Source organism: Dromaius novaehollandiae, chromosome 6 (assembly GCF_036370855.1).
Source record: "Dromaius novaehollandiae isolate bDroNov1 chromosome 6, bDroNov1.hap1, whole genome shotgun sequence".
NCBI classification, from domain to species: Eukaryota; Metazoa; Chordata; class Aves; order Casuariiformes; family Dromaiidae; genus Dromaius; species Dromaius novaehollandiae.
In genome coordinates this window covers 32,236,313-32,255,482 of record NC_088103.1, presented here as the reverse complement: position 1 = coordinate 32,255,482, position 19,170 = coordinate 32,236,313, and the positions used below count along the sequence as shown (strand labels likewise).

General features: G+C 69.3%; 1 protein-coding gene across 2 annotated transcripts; it reads right to left on the bottom strand.

The window, feature by feature from the left end:
• Nucleotides 1-181: 181 nt before the first annotated feature.
• On the bottom strand, nt 182-12,203 carry CRTAC1 (cartilage acidic protein 1). Of its 2 annotated transcripts, none has more exons than XM_026102850.2 (15): nt 12,089-12,203; nt 8,929-9,125; nt 7,266-7,462; nt 6,224-6,354; nt 5,445-5,601; nt 4,587-4,721; nt 4,242-4,387; nt 3,928-4,064; nt 3,626-3,708; nt 3,077-3,177; nt 2,817-2,985; nt 2,544-2,689; nt 2,368-2,410; nt 2,131-2,274; nt 182-441 (listed from the first exon to the last, which is right to left on the bottom strand). In XM_026102850.2, exons 1-15 carry the CDS (start codon nt 12,131-12,133, stop codon nt 314-316), a joined length of 1,959 nt encoding a protein of 652 aa, XP_025958635.1. In that variant the 5' UTR covers nt 12,134-12,203; the 3' UTR covers nt 182-313. The 2 variants fall into 2 exon arrangements, with proteins under 2 accessions (XP_025958635.1, XP_025958636.1); XM_026102851.2 differs by lacking the exon at nt 182-441 and adding an exon at nt 1,163-1,864.
• Nucleotides 12,204-19,170: the final 6,967 nt, after the last annotated feature.

Below are 19,170 nucleotides of genomic sequence, written 5' to 3'. Positions count from 1 at the left end.
CAGGAGCCCTGGATGGGACCTCATCCCTGCTGTGCTCTGTGCCAGGGGACTCGCGCCCTCTCATGGCATCGCAGAGCGGGCTGTCCTGGCACATGGATGGGGCAGTGCAGCGGGACAGCCCCAGCAGGGCACCTCCCCACGGGGCAGCTACCTGGGCAACAGCACTGGTGCGGGACGCGGTTTATTCAGCAGGCTGGCCCTGGCCTAGCTGGGCTGGGCTCGAGGGGGGGTGACGGCTGGGGCCGGGGCCAGGCTGGCCCCGCTTGCGGCAGGCGCTCCGGGTGGCAGTGGCGCCCGGGCCCGCAGGGGCAGGCTAGCTGCGCAGGCAGCGTCCAGCCGCGCCTGGGGTGAAGCCGCGGTGGCAGTGGCAGTGGAAGGAGCCGGGGCTGTTGTGGCAGACGTGGTCGCAGGGGCCTGGCTGTGCCTGGCACTCGTCTGTGTCTGGAAAAGAAGGGGAAAGGGTCAGACCTGCGGAGAAACAGGAGCGCCAGGGGCTCATCCGGCAGGGGGGACGTGGGGACAGGGAGCTATGCTGCAGACCAGAGCAAGGAAGGCACAGGGCAGAGATGGGCACGGGGTGGGGGTGGGGGGGTCATGGGGCAGGGACAGGGTTGGTCCTGGCCCCGGGACTGCGTGAAGCTGGGCCATGAAGGCAGCTCCCTGATGGGCATCCCTGCACCCACGCAGTGCAGCAGAGGTCCTGCAGCAGCTTGTCCCCACGGCTGCCAGTGACAGATGCCTCCTCACCCTGATAACTCCTGCACAGCTGCCAGCATCTGTCTGTGCTGACCCCTGTGTTTTGGGCTGACTAGGGACTTGAGCATGGATGGGGACCCCAGGAAACTGTCCCTGTTCCCCGGCGCAGTGCAGCACATTCAGGGCCCCGCACGGGGCAGGGGCAGGGGCAGGGGGTGGGTGCCCTGCACTGCCACCCTGCCGGCCCCGGATACTCACCCCCCTGTGACCCGTCCTGCCCCTCCCTGCACCGGCCCACCGGGGCTCCGAAAAGCTTCTGCCAGCCCCTGTTTTGTGGTGCTTGGTGGTGCTCGGGGTGCTCCCCATGCTGGACCCCCCTCCCCGTGCAGCCAGGGCGCCCCATGCCAGGGTGCGGGGCATGTGGGCTCAGCCCTGCCCCGCACAGCTCAGCATGCTGGGCTAATAGTATATAGTTTATTGGGGGGATTCTCCAGGAGAGGGGCTGGAAGACTGAGCAGGGTCCGACTCCAAACAGTGGGGTCAATACATTAAAAAACAAACCAGGGGGGTCCTCCCCCTGCAGGGCCTGGGGGGACCCTCCCCGACCTGGTCCGGGGAGGGGGGTCCCCGTCACCGAGGAGGGGGCGGGTGAAGCACACACGTCGCAGGCCAAACCAGCAGGCACATGGTACAGTATCGAGTTGACGGAGCAAGCGACCGCCCGGGAGGCGCTGGCTTTGCAAGGGGAGAGCTCGGGCGAGGAGGCACCGGCGAGGGGGCACAGGGGCGCTGCCCTGGCTGTTTTCCCAGAAAACATGCAAGGGGTGAGTCCTGCACGGCTCCACAGCCGGGCCGGTGGCGGCCGGCGCCCGGCGGCTCCGTGCCCTTCCCGACGTTGGCTGCCCACCGCGGCACAGCCGGCGCGTCCAGGGCAGCTGCAGGGCAGTTCGACATGGAGAGAAAGAGAGAGAGAGAGAGAGAGAGAGAGAGAAAGAGACGGGCAGAGGCCGGCCGGTCCTTCCGCCAAGGCTGCTCTGGCACGTTACGGGCAAGGGTTAAAGTGCATAGAGGCAAAGGCAGAGTCCGAGGCCTAGAGGGAGGAGGGCACCATGGGGGGGCCAGGGCCAGCTCCCGGCGGAGGGGTATCCCCCAAAAAAGGCTACTTGAGCTGCACAGAGAATGAGAGAAGGAGCAAGAGAGAGAAAGAGAGAGAGAGAGAGAAGGGGAGTCAGTGGTGGCTCGGCGGGAGGCACAGGGCAAGTGGGTGTGGAGCTGGGGGTGCGGGCGGCTTGGTGGCCGCCCGGCGGGTCGCAGGAGGAGGCCTGGCCTTTGGCGGGGGTGAACCACCATCACACAGAGGTGCCACGGGGCCGCGTGGGGCTGCTGCTGCCCGCCGGCGCAGGGCTGGGGGCGGCTGGCCCCGCTGTCACTCACCCACGCAAGCAGTGCCGTCCTCGTTGGGCTCAAAGCCCCGGCCGCAGCGCTTGTTGCTGCGACAGCGGTACCCGCCATAGGTGTTGATGCAGATGGGCTTGTCCCGGGGGCAGACGAAGGGGAACTCAGTGCACTCGTCGGTGTCTGCAAGAAGGGCCCCGGTGTGAGGCGGCTGCGCCGGGCGGCCCCGTGCCAGCCATGCACCCGCCTGGGACGCTTGCAGCCGCGGCCACTCACCTATGCAGCGTCCGCTCTGGTGCTGGGAGAATCCCTGCCCGCACTGCATGAGGGGAGAAGCACACACCACCGCGAGGGCAGAGGGATCAGCCTGGGGCAGCTGCACGCTCAGCAGAGCCCAGCCCCTCATTTCCACCCCTCCCAAGCATCCCCGCTCCCCACGTCCTGACCCTCACCTCCACCGGGGCGGATGCGAGCGGCTCCTCCGCGTCCGGGGGATAGGGGATCTCCAGGACAGAGTTGGTCTCGCTGCTGGCCACGGCTCGCACCACCACCCGTCCGTCGGGCCACGTCACCTCCAGGCTGCTGGCTTCATCGCGTCCTGTGGGTGGGCGGCCCATCATGGGGCGCCTCGGGGCGGGCCGGTAAGGCAAAGCCGCCCCTCGCAGCCCGACCCTGCAGGGGTCCCTGGGCTGCGTTGCCCGTGGGGGTGCTGGGGACGGGCTCACCCAGGCCGAAGTGTGCCACGGGCTCCATCTCGCAGAGGTACCCCGATCCGCCGTCGATGACACGCAGGTGGGCGCCGCTGCGCCGCGTGAACAGCACCACCTTGGCCCCCCGGGCGAAGGCCCCGAAGCGGGTGCGGGGGATCACGCGCAGCCAGTTGTTGCCAGTGCCCTGCGCGGGAGGGACAGCGCAGGGCGGCTGAGCTGGGAGAGGTGACAGGGGGAGGGATGGGGGCAGCATGGGGACCCCCCGCTGGACGCACTTGGGTGCCCTTGAAGATGGAGATCGGCTGCGCCATGGACTCGCCGTGGGACAGGATCAGGTCCAGCAGCCCGTCTCCATCGATGTCCGTCACCACGCCACCTGCAAGGAGAGGATGAGGCCGTGCCCCGGGCCATCTCTGCCCGCCAGCCCTGCTGCTGGCCGCCGGGGAGGCAGGGGGACATGGGGTGAGCCCCGCGCGGGTGCAGCCTCCCCAGGCGTGCTGTGCTCTGCAGGCTGGTGGGACGGGGATGGGGACGGGGAGAGGGGGGCTCTGGGACACAGCGGATCTCCTGGCTCCCTCCCAAAGGGAGAGCAGGTCTGGGGCTGCCCAGGCCAGATAGGTCCGTTTGCAAACTCCAGGGAGCTGCTGGAGGTGGCAGCAGGCAGAAAGGGCTGTGCAGTGGGTGCCGCTGGGTGCTGGGGGCTGGCGCTGCCAACATCTTTTGGCGTGGGGAGAGAGGAAGGTTTTTGTGCAAAGCGTCTGAGCATCACCGCCGTGCCGAGCCCCCCCCCAGGGCCTGCCCTGTGAGGGGCTGGGGACACCCACCCGTGCCCCGTCCCTCGGGCTCCAGCGCGTCCCCGGGGTTCAGCTCTTCCACGACGGGGTCCGCGTGCTCCCGGCGGATGAGCCTGCGGAGCACAGGCAGGGGTGAACGGCAGCAACTCCCCGCAATTCACAGCGGCGGCGAACCAGTGGTGCGGGGGCCCAGGGGGCCGCCGCAGGCACGGCTGGCAGCGCGTGGTAATGACACTGGGAACAGCTCCATCACGGCGCATTTTATCAGCAGTGCCTGGACCGCTCGGCCTCTCCGGTGGGAGCATGGGGCCACGCCGCAAGGGGGGTCCTACCGGAAGAGGCGGTTGGCGGAGGAGCCGCGGTAGGCGATGTTGTTAAAGAAAACCTCCAGCTCCTGGTCATTGTCGAAGTCAGCGGCGATGACAGTGCGGACGGGGGATGGCATGGAGAACTTGGGGGTGGCGATGTCCTGGGTGGGGGACAGGCATGGGCTGCCTGGGGGCGTGGGGCTGCAGCAGGATGGGGCGCTGCATCCCACTTTGGGGGTCTGCTTCGCCTCCCCGCCAGGAACTGGGGCCCGAGGGTGGAGCGGGGGGAGCCGCGACTCCTCAAGGCCCCCAGCCCCAGCCCCCACCGCGGCTCTCACCCTGAATCGCACACGCCCGGGGGCCCCCGCCTGCAGGTAGAGGCGGTGGGGCCCATTCCAGTTCCCGTAGACCACGTCCAAGCGGCCGTCGCGGTTGAAGTCGGCCAGCGCCACGCCGCGTCCGTGCTGGTAGGGGTCGTCCAGGCCTGTGGAGCAGCGAGGGGATGGGGGAGATGGCAAGGCCAGCCCGCTCCCCATGCCAGACCCATCCTCCCCCTGTGGCCGGTGCCTGTGTGGTGCTGATGGATGCCCTGACATGTCTCACCAAGCCCCTGCAATCACTGGGGCTTGCAATTACCAGCGCCCTCCCTCCAGCTCGGCGAGCGCCCGCCTGGCCCCACTCACCCACAGCGGCTGCCACGTCCCGGTAGGTCCCGTCCCCCTGGTTGTGGAAGAGGAAGTTGGGGCTGTTCTCGTTCCCGCAGAATATGTCGGAGGCGCTGTCACTCAGGATGGGGCCAACGGCCACCCCGCGGCCGCCTGGGGACAGCGGGCCTGGGGTGAGGGGGGCAGCCGGCGCTGTGCCCCATGGGGGCGGTGGGGAACCAGACCCGGCACCCCCACGGGGCACTGCCCACCCTGAACATCCCTCCCGGGCGCCCCCCTCCTCACCCAGGGTGCTCCCTGCCGCCCCGCCGTGCCTGCCGCCCCCCTTCAATCTCTCTAATCAGGAGCTAATTGGGCCTGGCAGCCGCTTGTGTCACTTCCAACCCTAATCACTGCCATCGCCATGGTTACAGCAGTCCCAATTAGTGACAATTTACCGCTGTGCAGACAGGGCACTGCGGTGGGCCCCACCGAGCCCGGTGGGTCGGCGCGGGGCATCTGCATGCACGCCCCGCCGTGCCTGGCTGCGGCACTGCCTCCAGAGGCAGCCGGCTGGGCGCAGCGTGGCTGTGGCCTGCAGTGGGGTCCCTGTGGCATGGGCGCCCCGTGGTCCCTGCCACGGGCCGTGGGCTGCCGCTAGATGGTGCATTCAGGCAGCGCAAGCACGGTGGCGGCACCGCCACTCTGCGGGCCGTTGCAAGCCATGCCGGGGGCCGTTGCATGCCACCCCATGGCCATCGCATGCCACGCCATGGGGCATTGAATGGCCATGCTGTGGGATGTTGCATGCCCACGCCATGGGCCATTGCATGCCATGGCATGGGCCATGGCACGGCCACGGCACCGCTGCCCGGGGTCCCCGGCGCCCACGTGTACCTGTGTACTTGTTGACGCCGGCCGCGGCGGCCACATCCACCAGCACCACGACACCGCGCGCAGGGTCGCTGGCAGCTGCGTCCATCTCGAGGAGGGCGTGGGGGCCCACGTTGCCACTGGCATAGTTGGCGATGTAGATGGCATACCTGCCGGAGCCCTGCGGGCCAGCGGCACCTCCTCAGGGCCTGCGTGGAGGCAGCAGCTTCGCCCTGCTCCGCTGGGTTGAGGCCCCAGCTGCGGCGGAGGGCTGGGTCCCGGGTGACCCGGAGCCCCTGTCCCGGGGCCGGCCTGGGCGTGGGGCTGGCTGCTGGTGCGGGTCCTTGCTGCTCGCCCCCTCAGTGCACGGGCCGTGCCACCGCGGCTAAAAGCACCTGGGGAGACTGGGGATGGCCATGCCGCCCCTTGCCGGCCCTGGGTCCCTGCAGAGGGCCTGCCTGCACCGGGGCTCAACTGGGGCCCCCTGCTCCCCCGCTGCCCCCCCCCCGTCCCGTGCAGCAGCTGGGCCCTGATTTAGTGATAATCGTTGGGAAACAAACTGCTGGAGGAGGAGGAAGAAGAAAGAGCAGGTGACAGGAACATAAATCACCTCGACAGGCGCGTTTATCAGCCAGCGGCAACCGCGCGGACAGGCGCCCGGAGACTTGACAGCCGCGGGCGGGCAGGCGGGGGGGTGCCCACAGCCCTGCCGGGTGGCGAGACAGCGCTGCTGGCTCCCCGGTGCAGCAGCTGGCTCGCGGGCCCGGCGGCAGCCCCCGGCCCGCCGTGCCCTGCCTGCTCACCGTCCTGTCCACGCAGGCCACCGAGCGCCCGGCAAAGCGGCTGGCCACGTCCCGGTTCACCTCATCGCTCAGGATGTCCTCCCAGCGCCCGTTGCGGAGTTTGAAGAGCTTGTCCGTGTAGGTGGCCATGCCTGGGGGAGAGCGGCGGTCGACGGGGGCCAGGGCAGCCCCTTGGACATACCCCTGGGGTGTTGGCCCTTCGCTTGCTCCCCAGGGTGCTGGAGGAGGGCATCAGTGCCAGGGTGCCCAGCGGTGAAGGGAGGATGGGGAAGGGGTGCCCTTTCCCCGAGCATGGTGCCCCAAACCCTTGCTCCATCCCCACCATTGGCCACCAGCACTGGGGCAGTGCAGCGGGGCTGGAGCCATCTCTCTCGGAGCCCCCGCGACCCGTAAGGGCCGTCGGGAGACGCGCAGAAGAATCAGCTCATTAAGGTAAAATGTGCCCCGGCGGGGCACAGCCCCGTACATCATCCCCGGGAAGGCAAAATCGATGCGGTGCCAGGCACCGGCAGCGAGCCGCGCTGCCCGTGACAGCACCGATGGCAGTGCCTGATTTAGGGATGGGCGCGCCGGCAGCCACTGCCAGCCCGGGTAATTAGGAGTGTCAGGAAGACGGATCCACCGCCTGGAGGTCGGGCTGCTGGGACGGGGATGTGGGGCAGAGAGGGGCCGGGCGGCTCAGCGTGGTGTGGCTCTGGGGGATGTCCGGCCCCGGGGCTGGGTGGATGCCAGTTCCCTCCGAGTTTTGCACCTGGGGGGGCAGGATCAGGCCAGCAGAGCAGTGGCATGGCCCCTGGCTGCGGGGTGCCGCGGGCCCCGGTTCGAGCGGCCGCCGTCCCGCTCGGAGGGCCACGGGGAGGGCACGGGAAGCGCTGACTCAGCAGCTGGCCGTGCTCAGCGTCCCGCCCGCGCTGCCATCAATCAATGGAGCCGCTCAAGTGAGAAATTAACTCCAGCCCGCACGCATCCCTCACGCGCCAAAGGTCACAGGCCGGGGTCCCCCCTCCCGGCGCCGCCGGGGCTCCCACAGCACGGGGCTCACCGGAGAAGGCGTTGTTGGTGTTGAGGAAGTAGACCTCCTCGCGGCCATCGCCGTCGATGTCGCAGGCTGCCACGCCGATGGCGTTGCCCTGGCGGTCCCGCAGCGCATAGTAAGGGGAGCCGCGTTCGTCCTGCGCCACGTTCACCAGCCGCCCCCGGGCCCTGTCATACTTCAGCACCAGGTTGGGGCCGTTGTACCTGCGGGGCGACGGCGTGAGTGGCACCGGGGCAGGAGCCAGCAGGGCCCTGCACGAAGCCCTTGCGCGGGGCCAGGGAAGCCTGCGTGCAAGGCAGATCCTCTCCAGGCGCTGGGCCCCACAGCGCTCCTGCCCCACGCGCTGATAAACAAGTTACACAACAGGCGCTGCAGCTGCTTGCAAAACCGCTGCCAGCTGCAGAAGTTGCCTGGCTCAGCCTGGCTGAGAGCAGCAGCCCAGCGCCTCCCTGGGCCAGACCCGGTGCCCCTTGCCCACTCAGTAGCCCTCACTCCGGCAGCCCCCTTTGGGCACAGGTCACATCCACCAGTGGTACCCATGCTGCGCGGGGCTGCGGCACGTGGCCGTGCTCGTGCTGCCCTCCAGGCAGCCCCCCCAGGCATCACGCGCCACGCTAATGAGGGAGAGCCATCCTCTGCTCGGCGAGGCCGCGCGCTGCGGCCAGGTGCTCCTCCGCCGGCAGCGGGACATGGCTGCCGCTGCCCCAGGGCGACGCTTGCAGGTCTCGGCCGGCGATGGGCAGAGCTGGCCTCTGCCACCGCTGTCCCCCGCTGGCTGCCTGCTTGCAGCTGCCAGGGCCCCTGCGGCTGCCCCGTGGCGGGCTCTGTGCACCCACGCTGCGTGCCGTGCACGGACACATGGGTGTACCCGGCTCTGCGGCCGTGCCGCTGCATGCATGCAGAGCCTGGGCGCCCTTCCCCAGCCATGGCCGAGGCTGGAGCTGCGGGGCAGCAGCTGGTCTGCATGCCGCTGGCTCCGCGGCGGTGGCGGAGGGCTGGGGGCCGTGGGAGCGCGTGGCTCCCTGCCTCGCTGGTTCCTGTCAGCCCTTCCGAGCCATCACACCAATAAAGGGCTATAAAAAACCTCCAGCCAATTAACCGAATCTCAGGAGAGCGCTGAGTCCTGTCAGCGGAGCCGAGCCGGCTCGGGGACACGCTGGCTCCGCACTGCGGGGCGGCCCCGGCCGTGGGGCAGCTGCCACCACCCTGCAGCGCAGGGCTGCCGGCGCTGGCCAGGCCCGGGCGAGGGGACCTGGCCCCAGCTCCGTGCAGGCTCCAGGCTGGCAATGTTCCCGGCGATGTCCCGGGGGGCAGGTGGAGGGGATGGGGGTATTAGGGGTCCCAGCTGGGCCCTGGGCAATGGGCAGTGCCGCAGCCGGGCACAGAGGGCCTCCACCAGCCCAACCCTGCCACAGGGCTCCTGCAGCTGCCGTGGGACCCTGCCACCCAGCAGAGCCCAGATCCACGGCCTCCTGTCCCGAAGGCTTGCCTCAAAAACAAAACAGCCCGAGGAACAGGCAAGTTGGAGCAAGCAGGGAGATTTGCAGGGGAAGGAGGAAAACTCTGCCTGCAGGGCTGTGAGCCCGCGACACGGGCAGCTGCGGCCGGGAGGAGAAGCGGCAGCAGCGCGGGGCTGCTGAGGGGCTGCGCATGGGCTGCCTGCACTCACCCAGCCACCACGATCTCGAAGTTGCCGTCGGCATCGAGGTCGGTGACAGCCACACCGTAGTTGAGCTGCGTGGGGTTGCTGTCATAGTCGGGTGGGAGGAGGTGGTGGGTGACGGCCGCGAACATGGGCTCGCTGCGCTGGGAGCCCTCGGCGAGGCAGGCCAGGGACGCCAGGCACAGTGCCAGCATCCTGGGCACCTGCAAGAGACCCGCACCCTCAGCTCCGGAGGAGACGGCTCTGGCTCCACGGGCATGCGGGGACCCTGAGGCCGGGCACACCTCCCTGCTCTGCCGCTCCAAGACGCCCGGCATACCGCAGCTCGCTCTGCCCTGCAGGGCACCCAAGGTCCTGGCGAGCCGTGGTGGCCAGCACTGCCCATGGTCTTGGCAGGGCCAGGGGAGCCGGGTATCTGCCTGGCTGGTGACCCCATCTCCTGGTAGCCCGGTCCTCTGGAGCTGGGAAAGGCCACAGGGAGGACGGGGGACGCGCTGGCAGGGGACTCCGGTGTGCTTCGCTTTCCTGCCCTGCTGACGCTGCCTCTCCCTGGGGCTTTTGGCTGGGCTCCTCCCAGGCTGGCCGGGAAGGTGTCTGCACGCGGATGTGGCCGGGGAAGGGAAGGAGATGCTGGAGGAACAGGAGACTGGGAGGAGAGGCTCAATTAACCTGGACTGCGGAGGACGGAGCCTGCCAGCACTGCTGGCAAGGCTGCGGAGGTTTTGGAGCTGGCTCTGACCTGGCTGTAGCGCGGGTGACGAGTGAGGTGGCACTGAGGACAGCTGCCCCTTGCCGCACGCCAGGCAGTCCCCTCCGGAGGAGGAGGGGAGCCCAGTGCCGAGCCTCTCTGGGCTGCGGGCTCAGACCGCTGTCCAGCTCCAGGTGGGAGCAAAAGCAGCAGGTCCTGCTCTGGCATCCCCGGGGGGATAGATGGCTGGGGAGCCCAGCCTGCCCTGGGCAGGAGCCATGCTGCCTGCGCTGGTGACACCAGTCCCTGGGTGCTCCCGGCCATGCCGTCCCCCGAGCGCAGGAATAGCCCCTGGCCCCACGGGGTGGGCAGGGGTTGGAGCCCCCCTCTGCCGGCCTGTGCTGTGGGACCCACCAAGTGTCCCCGGCGTGGAGGCGCCTTGGCCAGGGCTGTCACCGTCCCCCTGCCTTGCAGCACCGGGCCGAGCTCAGCGAAGCGAGCATGGGAGAGAGCTGCCCGCGCGCGGAGGGACGGGTGCATGGGAGCAGGGTGGCCACAGAGGCTCCCCGGGCCGATGCAGCCTGGGAGCCCTTTGCAGATCGCCGCACGCTCCCCTCCGCGTCCCCGTGGTGGATGGGTGGCTCTTCCCGGGCAGCCGGCCGGGCTCTCCCTGCCCTGCTTCCCCCTCCATCTCTGGCTCGCCGCAGGTTGGCCCGTTCCCCCGGTGCCCCCCCACCCCATCCAGCTGCAGCTGAAATCCTCCAAGCTGGATGGAGCCTTTCCAGGAGGAAACAATGTTCCTGATTGGAGACAAAAGGCCTTTCCTTGTGGATCCGGTGCTCGGTGCCACAGGGGGGGTCTGCGCGGCCCGGAGCCAGGCTGTTTTGGAAAGGGAGGACGGCCTCGCCTTGTGACCGGGAAAGGCCCCATGGCTCTCCCAGGCTGCTGCTGGTAGCACCACGGAGCCAGCAGGAGACCTCACCTCGGGGTGGCTTGAGGCCACGGGGCCCCGCACGCACAGCTCAGCCCTGTCCCGGCCTGGCTCCTGGCGCAGCACCCGGTGGCAAGGTCACCCTGGAGCCGCGGTCACCCCGGGAGCCTGCCCTGGTCCCCGCACCGGGCAAGCGAGTGGCATGGGGCACCAGCACCCACGCAGGGTGCAGTGGGGCTGGGGTTGGGCGGCCAGGGCTTTCCCTGCCCTCTCCGTGTGTGAGCTGCTCCCGGGGCGTGCACGGGTCAGGATCCGTGGGGCAGCCCTCACCGGCATGCCAGGGCTGTGCCTGCAGGGCCAGTGCCGTGGGACTGGGGTGCTGGGAGCGTGGGGGACATGGGGCTGCTCCCTGCTGGGGTTTGGCCGTCCCCACGCGTGGCTGCTGGGGGGGAAATGGGGCTGGTGGTGGCGGCCCGGGCGTGCAGGGCTGGCAGGATGCGGCCCATGCAGGGCAGGGAGGATGGATCAGGCACCCCATAGAGCCCCTCACTGCTGTCCCCAGGGCAGCCAGCCTGTGCGTCCCTGTGACCCACAGCCCGTGGCCCACCACTGGGGCGTGCACAACCCAGGCTGTCCGCACAGCCCCCGGCGAGCAGGGTCTCGCGGCCACCCCGCAGCACAGGCCCCTGCGACACCACCGCGTGCCCCAGCCATGCCCCGCTGCAGTGGCCGCCTGTCCCGGGCCACAGCGACCGCCTGGCACCGCTGCCGCATCATACATCCCCCGCGGCACTGACAACATATCGCCCCATGACATCACACCCCGTGTGCCCCCGTGACATCGTACGCCCCTTCCTGCCCTTCCCAGGCTGCCACTGCGCATTGGCCGGGCAGGGGACCGCTGGGGGTGGGAGGTGTCCCGCAGACCGGCAGCCCCTCTCCCGCAGTGTCCCCCAGCCTGGGTGGCGCATCCCACTGTGGCTGGCTCGGATGGGCCCAGTAGCCCCCGGGTCCTGCAGCTCCGGCCAGCGCAGGGCTCCTCGGAGCCGGCCCCAGCACGCTGGGGCTCAGCCAGCAGCTGCTAATGCAGTGTGGAGACGAGCAGTCACCTTAGTCTCCGAGCACAGCCCGAAGGGACGCTGGGTCCTTGGGGGGCTCCGCCGCCCGCCCCCAGCGCCACCATCACACCTGCCACCCTTCCCTGCATGGGCAGGCGCAGGGGGACCCGCAGGCAGCCCCTCTCCTGCAGCCCCCGGCCCCCTTTGGGCTTGGAAACAACCAAGTGCAGCTGCCTCTGGAGAGAGGAATCGTCCCCTCTCCCCTCTCTGCTTCCCCCCCGGCACCTCACAGCAGCCCCCAAACCGCAGCTCCGTCGCCCCGAGCCTGGTCAACCCCCGTCAGTGCCCCCATCCTCCTCTCCACCTGTGCCCCATGCCGGGCACCCCACGTCCCCGCGCGCCTCCCGACTTCCCACGCCACCCAAAAGTCCCCGGGAAAGTTGGCGGGGCTGGTGGCAGCCAGCGCGGGAGGCCGGCGCTCCTACTCACGGGCCAGGGGGGCTGCCCGGCGCCCCCGCGCCGACGGGAGCGCATCCCGCAGCCGCTGGCTTCGACGCGCCCCGCAAGGGCCGGTGCCGCTCGGCCGGCTCCGGGTCCGGTTCTCCCCGGCTTTGGATGAGTCTGGCCAAGCGAGCGGGCCTTTATGTAAAGCTCGGCGCCCGCGGGAGGGCCAATGAGCGGGGGCCGGGGGGCTCCGGCCGCCAATGGAGAGCGGGGAGGAGGGGCTGCGCCGCGCTGATTTACTACCCGAAATTGCAGTGGAAGCACAGCCAGGCAGCGCCGATCGATACGGAGCCAAAATATTACGGGGGGAACCTGCCGAGGCATATTTCAAGAGCGCGGCTTGTAACCTTCACAAGGCAGCAGGGCCTGTCTGGGCCGGTGGTGGATTGCCTCCGGAGCCAGGGCCGCCTCGGGGCAGGCCCCCCCGGCGCCCCCCGCCACGGACGTGGGAAATTTGGCACAAAACCTGCCGGGGCAAAAAGTCGCGGGGTCTCTGGGGAGCCGGGTCTCCGGGCCGGTGGTGGATTGCCTCTGGAGCCAGGGCCGCCCTGGGGCAGGACCCCCAGGACTCCTGGCCATGGGCACGGGAAATTCGGCACAAAACCTGCCGGGGCAAAAAGTCACGAGGTCTCTGGGGAGCCAGGACTCTGGGCCAGCGGGGCCTGTCTGGCTGCAAAGTGCTGCTTCCCGGGGAGCCGGAGCGGCAGGCGGCGTTGGGAGCGATGCAGGTGGCTGCATGGATGTGGAGGGCGCTGAGCGCAGAGCGGGGAAGGAAAGCAGGAGGCCGGCGTGGGAGCGAGGAGCAGCATCTCCCCGGCCAGCACAGCGAGGCAGCGCCCACCCGCGGGTGCCACCGCTGCCGCCGTCCACCCACGGGGACCACCGGGACGGCACTCGCTGCTGCGAGAGAGGCTTGTCCCCTCGCCCCAAACCTTGCAGCCGTGGGTGCTTGCACGTGGCCATCAAGTACCCCCAATTTCATTTCCGATGAGCACCCTCTCCGGGGTGCCTGGCTCAGCACTGGGCTCCGTGCACGGCTGCCTGGTGCAGGGAGGGTCTTGCTGCCCCCTATGGCACGGGGAACCCGCCGTGGGGCCGTGCCGGGGGGCAGGACCCGCTGCTGCTGTGCACACGTGCAGCCGTGACGCTGCTCAACCCACCGGGGCTGGAGGCCCACGCGACCACGCGCACGTGTGCTCACGTGTCGCTGTGCGCTGGCGCCGAGCCCGGGGCAGCCCGGCTGGGGTGTGCTGTGCCACGGGCGGCCCCGGGCCTGGCTGCAGCCTCACACACGTGCGCGTGGCGCGAGTGACCCCGCCGAGCCCGGAGGCCCCGCTGAGGCATCAGCATCATGGCGGGATGCCTCCCCCCGGTTTAGTAACCACCTCAGTAATTATTAGCACAAACTGCAACCTGGTTCCCGACGCCCTCCCTGCGAGCGGTAGGTGCAGAAAACAAACAGAGGCAGGAAGCCAGCTGGAGCATGCCGCGACTGCGAATGGTGCCGGGCTCCCTGGCTCCCCAGGGCCTGCAAGCGCAGCTTGCTCCCGCGCCGGGACACGGCCCTGGGTGTGTGCATGCCCATCTGCAAGCGCACACACATCTGCTGCTGTGCCGCACGCGCACCTGTGTAAGCATGGATGCACATATGTGTGCACGCCTGCCGTCACGGCGGAGCACACCACTCGGCACACACGGGCCACGCAGCTCTGCAGGTGTGCCCGGACACGCGGCACCGAGGCCCTCGCAGCCTGCGCAGGAGCCTGGTGGCGCTTGGTTTTCCATCCAGCACCACCAGGTCTCCCAAGGGGCTGTGCTGGGACCTGCCGGCTCTGAGGGTCTAATTTCCACCCTAAATGTATTCAGGGATAATTTATCCCCAGTCATTCCCGTGCTAACGTTGTCTTTTAGCTGAAATAGCTCTTCTCCTCCCTGGTGTTTACCCCGCTGATGTATTTATAGTGAGCACAGGGTTCCTCGCAGCCCGCTGCCACGCGCGGCCAGCTCCTCGCGCAGGCCATCCCCTCCCCGCCGGCCCACAGCGCCCGGGCTCTGGTCCCACACGCGGGGCCGGTGCCGCTGCTGCGCATGCGTGGTCCCAGCGTGGCCCCCAGCCCTCCCTGTCGCTGCGCGCAGTGCCCCTGGGTCCCCGCTTGGACTCTTCCTGTCGCCGGGACATCATTAGAAATGTTAATTATTAATTATCGCTAAAAGCCCTTTTTGCTGCATTGCCGTTCTCTGCCTACCTCTCTGCCCCGCGCTGCCTGTAACCGGATCCACCCACTCTCGTCTCCTGCCGGCCCTGCTTTCCCGCTCTACCTGCTGGGGCGCGGGGCAGGATGCAGCCCCAGGAGATGAGCTGGGCTGGAGCGGAGATGCGCCGGTGTCTGCCCTGCCCCATGCTGGGAGCGAGGATGCAGGGCTGGAGGAGGGACTGGCTGGCTTGGAGGGAGCCCGTCCCAGCTGGGGCAATGCTGTCCCTGGTGGGGGTACACCAGGATGGGACCTCTCCGGAGGGGTCTCAGTGGGTGCAGGCTGTGCACCTTCCCCAGCCCAGGGGAAGGGAGCCGCTGGCTGTGGGGAAACCCAGCGGCGCTGCCGGCAGCTGCCCAGGCCGGCCGCGCGTTGGGAGCCGCCGGCCGCTCCGGAGGAGCCGCGCAGCTGCGGGAGGCGCGGGAATGCCCACGCCGCCTGGCGCAGCCGCCTCTGCCAGGGCTCTTGAAAGATTTATCAGCTCCAAGTGGATCCCACTGATGAATCAATTCAAATCACCGTCTATTGAAAGCAGCCAGGTTCCTTCCCCGCCAGGGCAGCGGCTGTCACCCGGCCTGCGGCGCTGCCAACGGGGGCCCAGCCAGCGCTGGGTGCGATGAGGAACTGCCTCCTGTTGCAGCCTCCCTGCATGCCGGCTGCCGAGGAGAAACCGTTGTCCCGGCCGCGCATCCCTGCCCAGCCAGAGCCGGCGCTGGTGGCAGGCCCTGGCGGTGCGGCCACAATGGAGCGGCTGCGACGCGGTGCCGAGGGGGGCACTGCGAGGCAGGATGACCCCCCCCCGAGATGTCTCCCCTGCCTCTCCCCCGCCAGACCCCCGAGGGACCCCCGGAGCCAGGCTGTCTGTGCAGTGGCACCCCGGTTCACCCAGCGGTGCCATGCCGCCGCGTGGCGCAGGGCGAGCGGCCCAGCCCCACCGGCTGCTGCTGAGCGCGACGGGAAGCGAGACGATGACGGCAAGGAGACAAGAGCGATTGCTCAGGGAGACACGTTCGGGGGGCGGCCGCTCCCAGGGGAGCGTGGGGAGGAGCACCCAGGCCGCTTCTGGACTGGTATTGATTCCTGCAGCACCAGCTCGGCCTTCTCTGCCTCTTCCCTTCAAACATGCAGAAAAAAGAGAGGGTGCAATGGAGCCCAGCTGCCCCTTGCAAAGCAGCCCATCCGGCCAGGGCTGCCGAAGCCCCATCGCCTCCCCGCCCGTGAGGCGCCAGCAGCACCGGAGCCTGCCCGCACCGCCGGCCCCGGCTGCTTCCTCGCATTATACAGCGCTGTCACGAGCCGCCGAGTCCCCAGGTGTTTGGTGCAATAATGCAAAGCAGATCTAATCTGTCCCAGCCGCGGGCTCTGCGCGCTGCCCCCCGCCCCGGGCTGCGCACGTCCCCCGGCCAGGCCGTGCTGCTGCTGCCGCGGGGGGGACGTGGGGCTGCTCCCGGCACGCTGCCACCAGTGGGCGATTCCCTCTGTGCCCCTGTGCACTGATCCCGGCTCCCAGGGCCCGGCTCTGCCGAATGCACTCCGGGAGCACTCGCTCCGCAGCAATCAATTAGGTAGACGCTCGCACGCAGCATGCGCCAGCGGCGGGTGCCCAGGCCTGGGGCCCAGTGAGGCGCTCCCGGCCCTGGGGGCGTTCGACTCCTTCGAGCCCTGCAGCCAGTAGCCCCTGGCCAGACCGCCCGGGGTGGGAGCGGGGGGCCTCCGCCACGGGCTGCCAGCTCCCCGCTGCCCGCTGCGAACCCCATGTGTGCATCAAGCGGGTGCATTCTCAGCTCCTGATGGAGAGCGAGACGCAGGAGCCCGAGGCGTTGCAGAAGGTGACGGGCTCTCCAGGCAGCGAGGAGGGGGGCTCGGGGGCAGAGATAGTGGGAAAAAAGCGGCTCTCGGAGCAAGGGCAGTGTTGAGATGGCCCCGTGGCTGCCTCTCCTCCCTGTCCCCGGGGCTGGGGCAGGACGCGCGGCTCACCGGCGATCAGACCCAGATCTGGGGCTGCCGGCAGCTCCTTTCTCTCCGGCGCGGCTCCTTTCAGCCCATGCCTCCCCGCGGCCCCGGCTGATGCAGCTGCAGATGAGCAGACAAGCAGCGCCAGCAGCGCTCCCGGTCCGCTGCGCTCTCCCCCGGGAAGCACCACAGCCGCCGAGCGGGGCTCCTTGGACGCGCCGGCAGCCCCAGCTATCGGCACAGAGCGGCCGGCTCCTGGCGGCGTGACCCAAGCAGCTGCTTTTAGGGTGCCCCCGAAGCCACAGCCGGGGTGCGGGATGGGGGGCCTGGCAGTGGGGAGCCCCGGTGCAGAGCCGCAGGGTGCTGCAGCTCCAGCCAGCGCGGGGCCGAGCGGCCAGGCTGGGGCAGACCCGGCCGGGGGCAGCCCTTGGGGAGGGGGCTCTCCTCGGTCCGGAGGGCATCGTGGGGTCCCACAGCTGCCTGGGCAGGCGAGGGCGTCTCCGGCGGGGGGACGCTGGCGGGCTCCCGCAGCCCGCACCTCGCCGCCGTGGACCGCTCCGCCGCTGCCATGGAAACTGCTGGAGCAGCAGCCTGCCGCAGCGCCCGGCGGTGTCCCCGGCCTTCCCCAGGGCTGGGTGCTGCCTGCCGCCCCCATCCCCGCTTCTGGCTCGCCCCAGGGTGCAGCAGCGCCAGCCCCACGGGGAGCAGCCCCGGCCGGGCATCGCTGCGGGGCAGAGCAGCTCCCAGCCCAGCGCGGGGCTGCTCCATCTGCCGGGGCGCAGCTGGGGTGTCCTGGGGGTGCAGCACAGCTTGGCGGGGCAGGAGGGTGCTGGGGGCGCCCCGAACTCGGCCGAGGGGCAGCCAGGAGCAGGGCCTTCCCCAGGCAATGCCAAACCCACGTGAGCCTGGAGCATCTGCTCGCCCCGAGCACGGGGCTGGGTGTGAGCGGGGCGTCCGGGTGGCCTGCGTGGGTCCGGTGCTGTGGCCAGGGCTGGGCAGGTGCAGCCGGGTGCTGCAGGGGCCGCGGTGGGGTGGGGAGCACCCCTGGGTGCAGGGCAGGGAGGGAGAGGCTGGGGAAGCGCTGGCAGGGGGTACCTGGTGCTATTCCCAGACAAACCCAGCTCCCACGTGGCCAGGGGCTCCACGCTGCTTGGCCTCCCACAAACATAAATCATTTTCTAATTTATAACATGAATAATTGATTTTGCCTCCATAGCTGGCGATAAATCTCCTGTGCGCACATGCATAAGAAAATAATAATAATGAAAGCGATCAGGATCTGCTGCCATCGATTACCTGCGAGAGGGGCCATGCTCCCCTCCACTGCACGGCGGCTGGGGCAGGGGCTGCTCCCCTCGGGGCGGTGGGTGGCCCTGCGCACGGGGAGCCCTTCGCCGTCCTGCTGCGGGGGGGGACGGGTGGTGTGGGACAACCCTACGCACCCACCGGGCTGCTGATCACTGGGACGCTGGCGGGACCAGGCTGGCTGGATGTCTGGGAGCGTTATGGGTCTAGCGATGCCCTGCGGAGGCGCAGGCGGTGGCTGGGTGATGAGGCGAGACTGCCTTTCTCGCAGGTGCTTGCTTGGCCTTGCCTTAAATAGCACCTCAGGAGGCTTTCTTGCTGCAGGGCTCAGGGCCAGCTGTGGCATCGCTTGGAAGCATGCAGCCAGCCTGACCTGGACTGTGGCGCTGGACACCTGCAGCACAGGGGTTTGGGGGGTCCTTTGCCATGTGGCACTGCAGGGAGCAAAGCCGGTCCCTGAGATGGACAAGGGATGGCTGTGGTGTAGCCAGCGTCTGGCCAGCCCTGGGAGCCTAAGCTCATGCACGTGGGGCAGGTGGACTCTGGGATCACTTGGACACTGTCCCCAGAGAGTGGGGATGCACATCGCACAGTCTGCTGGGTGTTTTGGGGGCCAGCCGAGGTGCTGTGCCCCAGAGAGGGCTGCCCTGGTACCCTGGAGAGGCTGCTCGGAGTCTGTCTGGCCCAACGGGTGCCCTGCCCAGCCCTCCTGGTCCCCTCCTGATCCCGGGGGAGATCCCGCAGGATTGCAGCGATGGAGCAGAGCTGTCCTTCCCAAGGTCCTGCTCTGTTCACAACCACATTAAAATCAAAGGAAATTAGAGGAAAACACACCCTTGCTTGGGTCCCAGCATGGAAGAACCAGGTCTTTGGGGCAGGCAGGAAGGGCTGCGCGCTCCAGGGCACCCAGCAGCACCCTAGTGCTGCTCCCTAGGCGCCGAGGAAGCACAAGGTGCTCACCACAGGCTGACCGGGCCCAGGCCGGGCGCCCCACCACGCACAGGCAACGTACGTGCTGCGGAGCATCACTCCTCCTCCCTCACCTGGGCCACAGAGTCGCCCGGGAAGCAGAGGCTTGGGAATCGCATCCAGGAGCTATTAGTTCCTCAGCGGAGATGCGTGGGCTTCTCCCTGGCTCTCCTCTGCACGGCTCGCAGCCCCCAGCCCCCCATCAGCTCCCTGCTCGGGGAATGACTCCCCAGGTCCTGGGCACGGGGAAGAAACTCGCCATGCACCACCCAGACCAACCAGGGCTGCTGCACCCGCCTGCTGCAAGCCTTTACCACCTCCCGCGCCGGCCCCACTGCTTGGCTGGAGGGAGGACGAGGCACACGTCTGCCGGCATCTTCCGGGCCACCTCCCCGCCGCCTCGGCGGCCCCTCGCCGCGCCTGTCCCCGCATGCAGACGGTCCCCAGGGCGCCCCGTCCTTCCCCCGCACGCGCGGCCTGGACGGCTCGGGAGTGCTCGTTGGAGCGAGCGCTTCATCAGGAGCGGGCGGGCGCGCTGGTCCCGCCGCGGTCCCCGGCTGCCCACGCTGCTGCCGCGCGTGCCGGTG

Bases quoted from the DNA above. Each gene is read 5' to 3' on its own strand.
- CRTAC1 (XM_026102850.2), bottom strand. From the start codon at position 12,133: ATGCGCTCCCGTCGGCGCGGGGGCGCCGGGCAGCCCCCCTGGCCC. The intron at 6,355-7,265 runs GTGAGCCCCGTG...GCTCTCCCCCAG, and splicing joins CACCAACAACGCCTTCTCCG to GCATGGCCACCTACACGGAC. The intron at 3,709-3,927 runs GTAGGACCCCCC...TGTGCTCCGCAG, and splicing joins TCCGCCAACCGCCTCTTCCG to GCTCATCCGCCGGGAGCACG.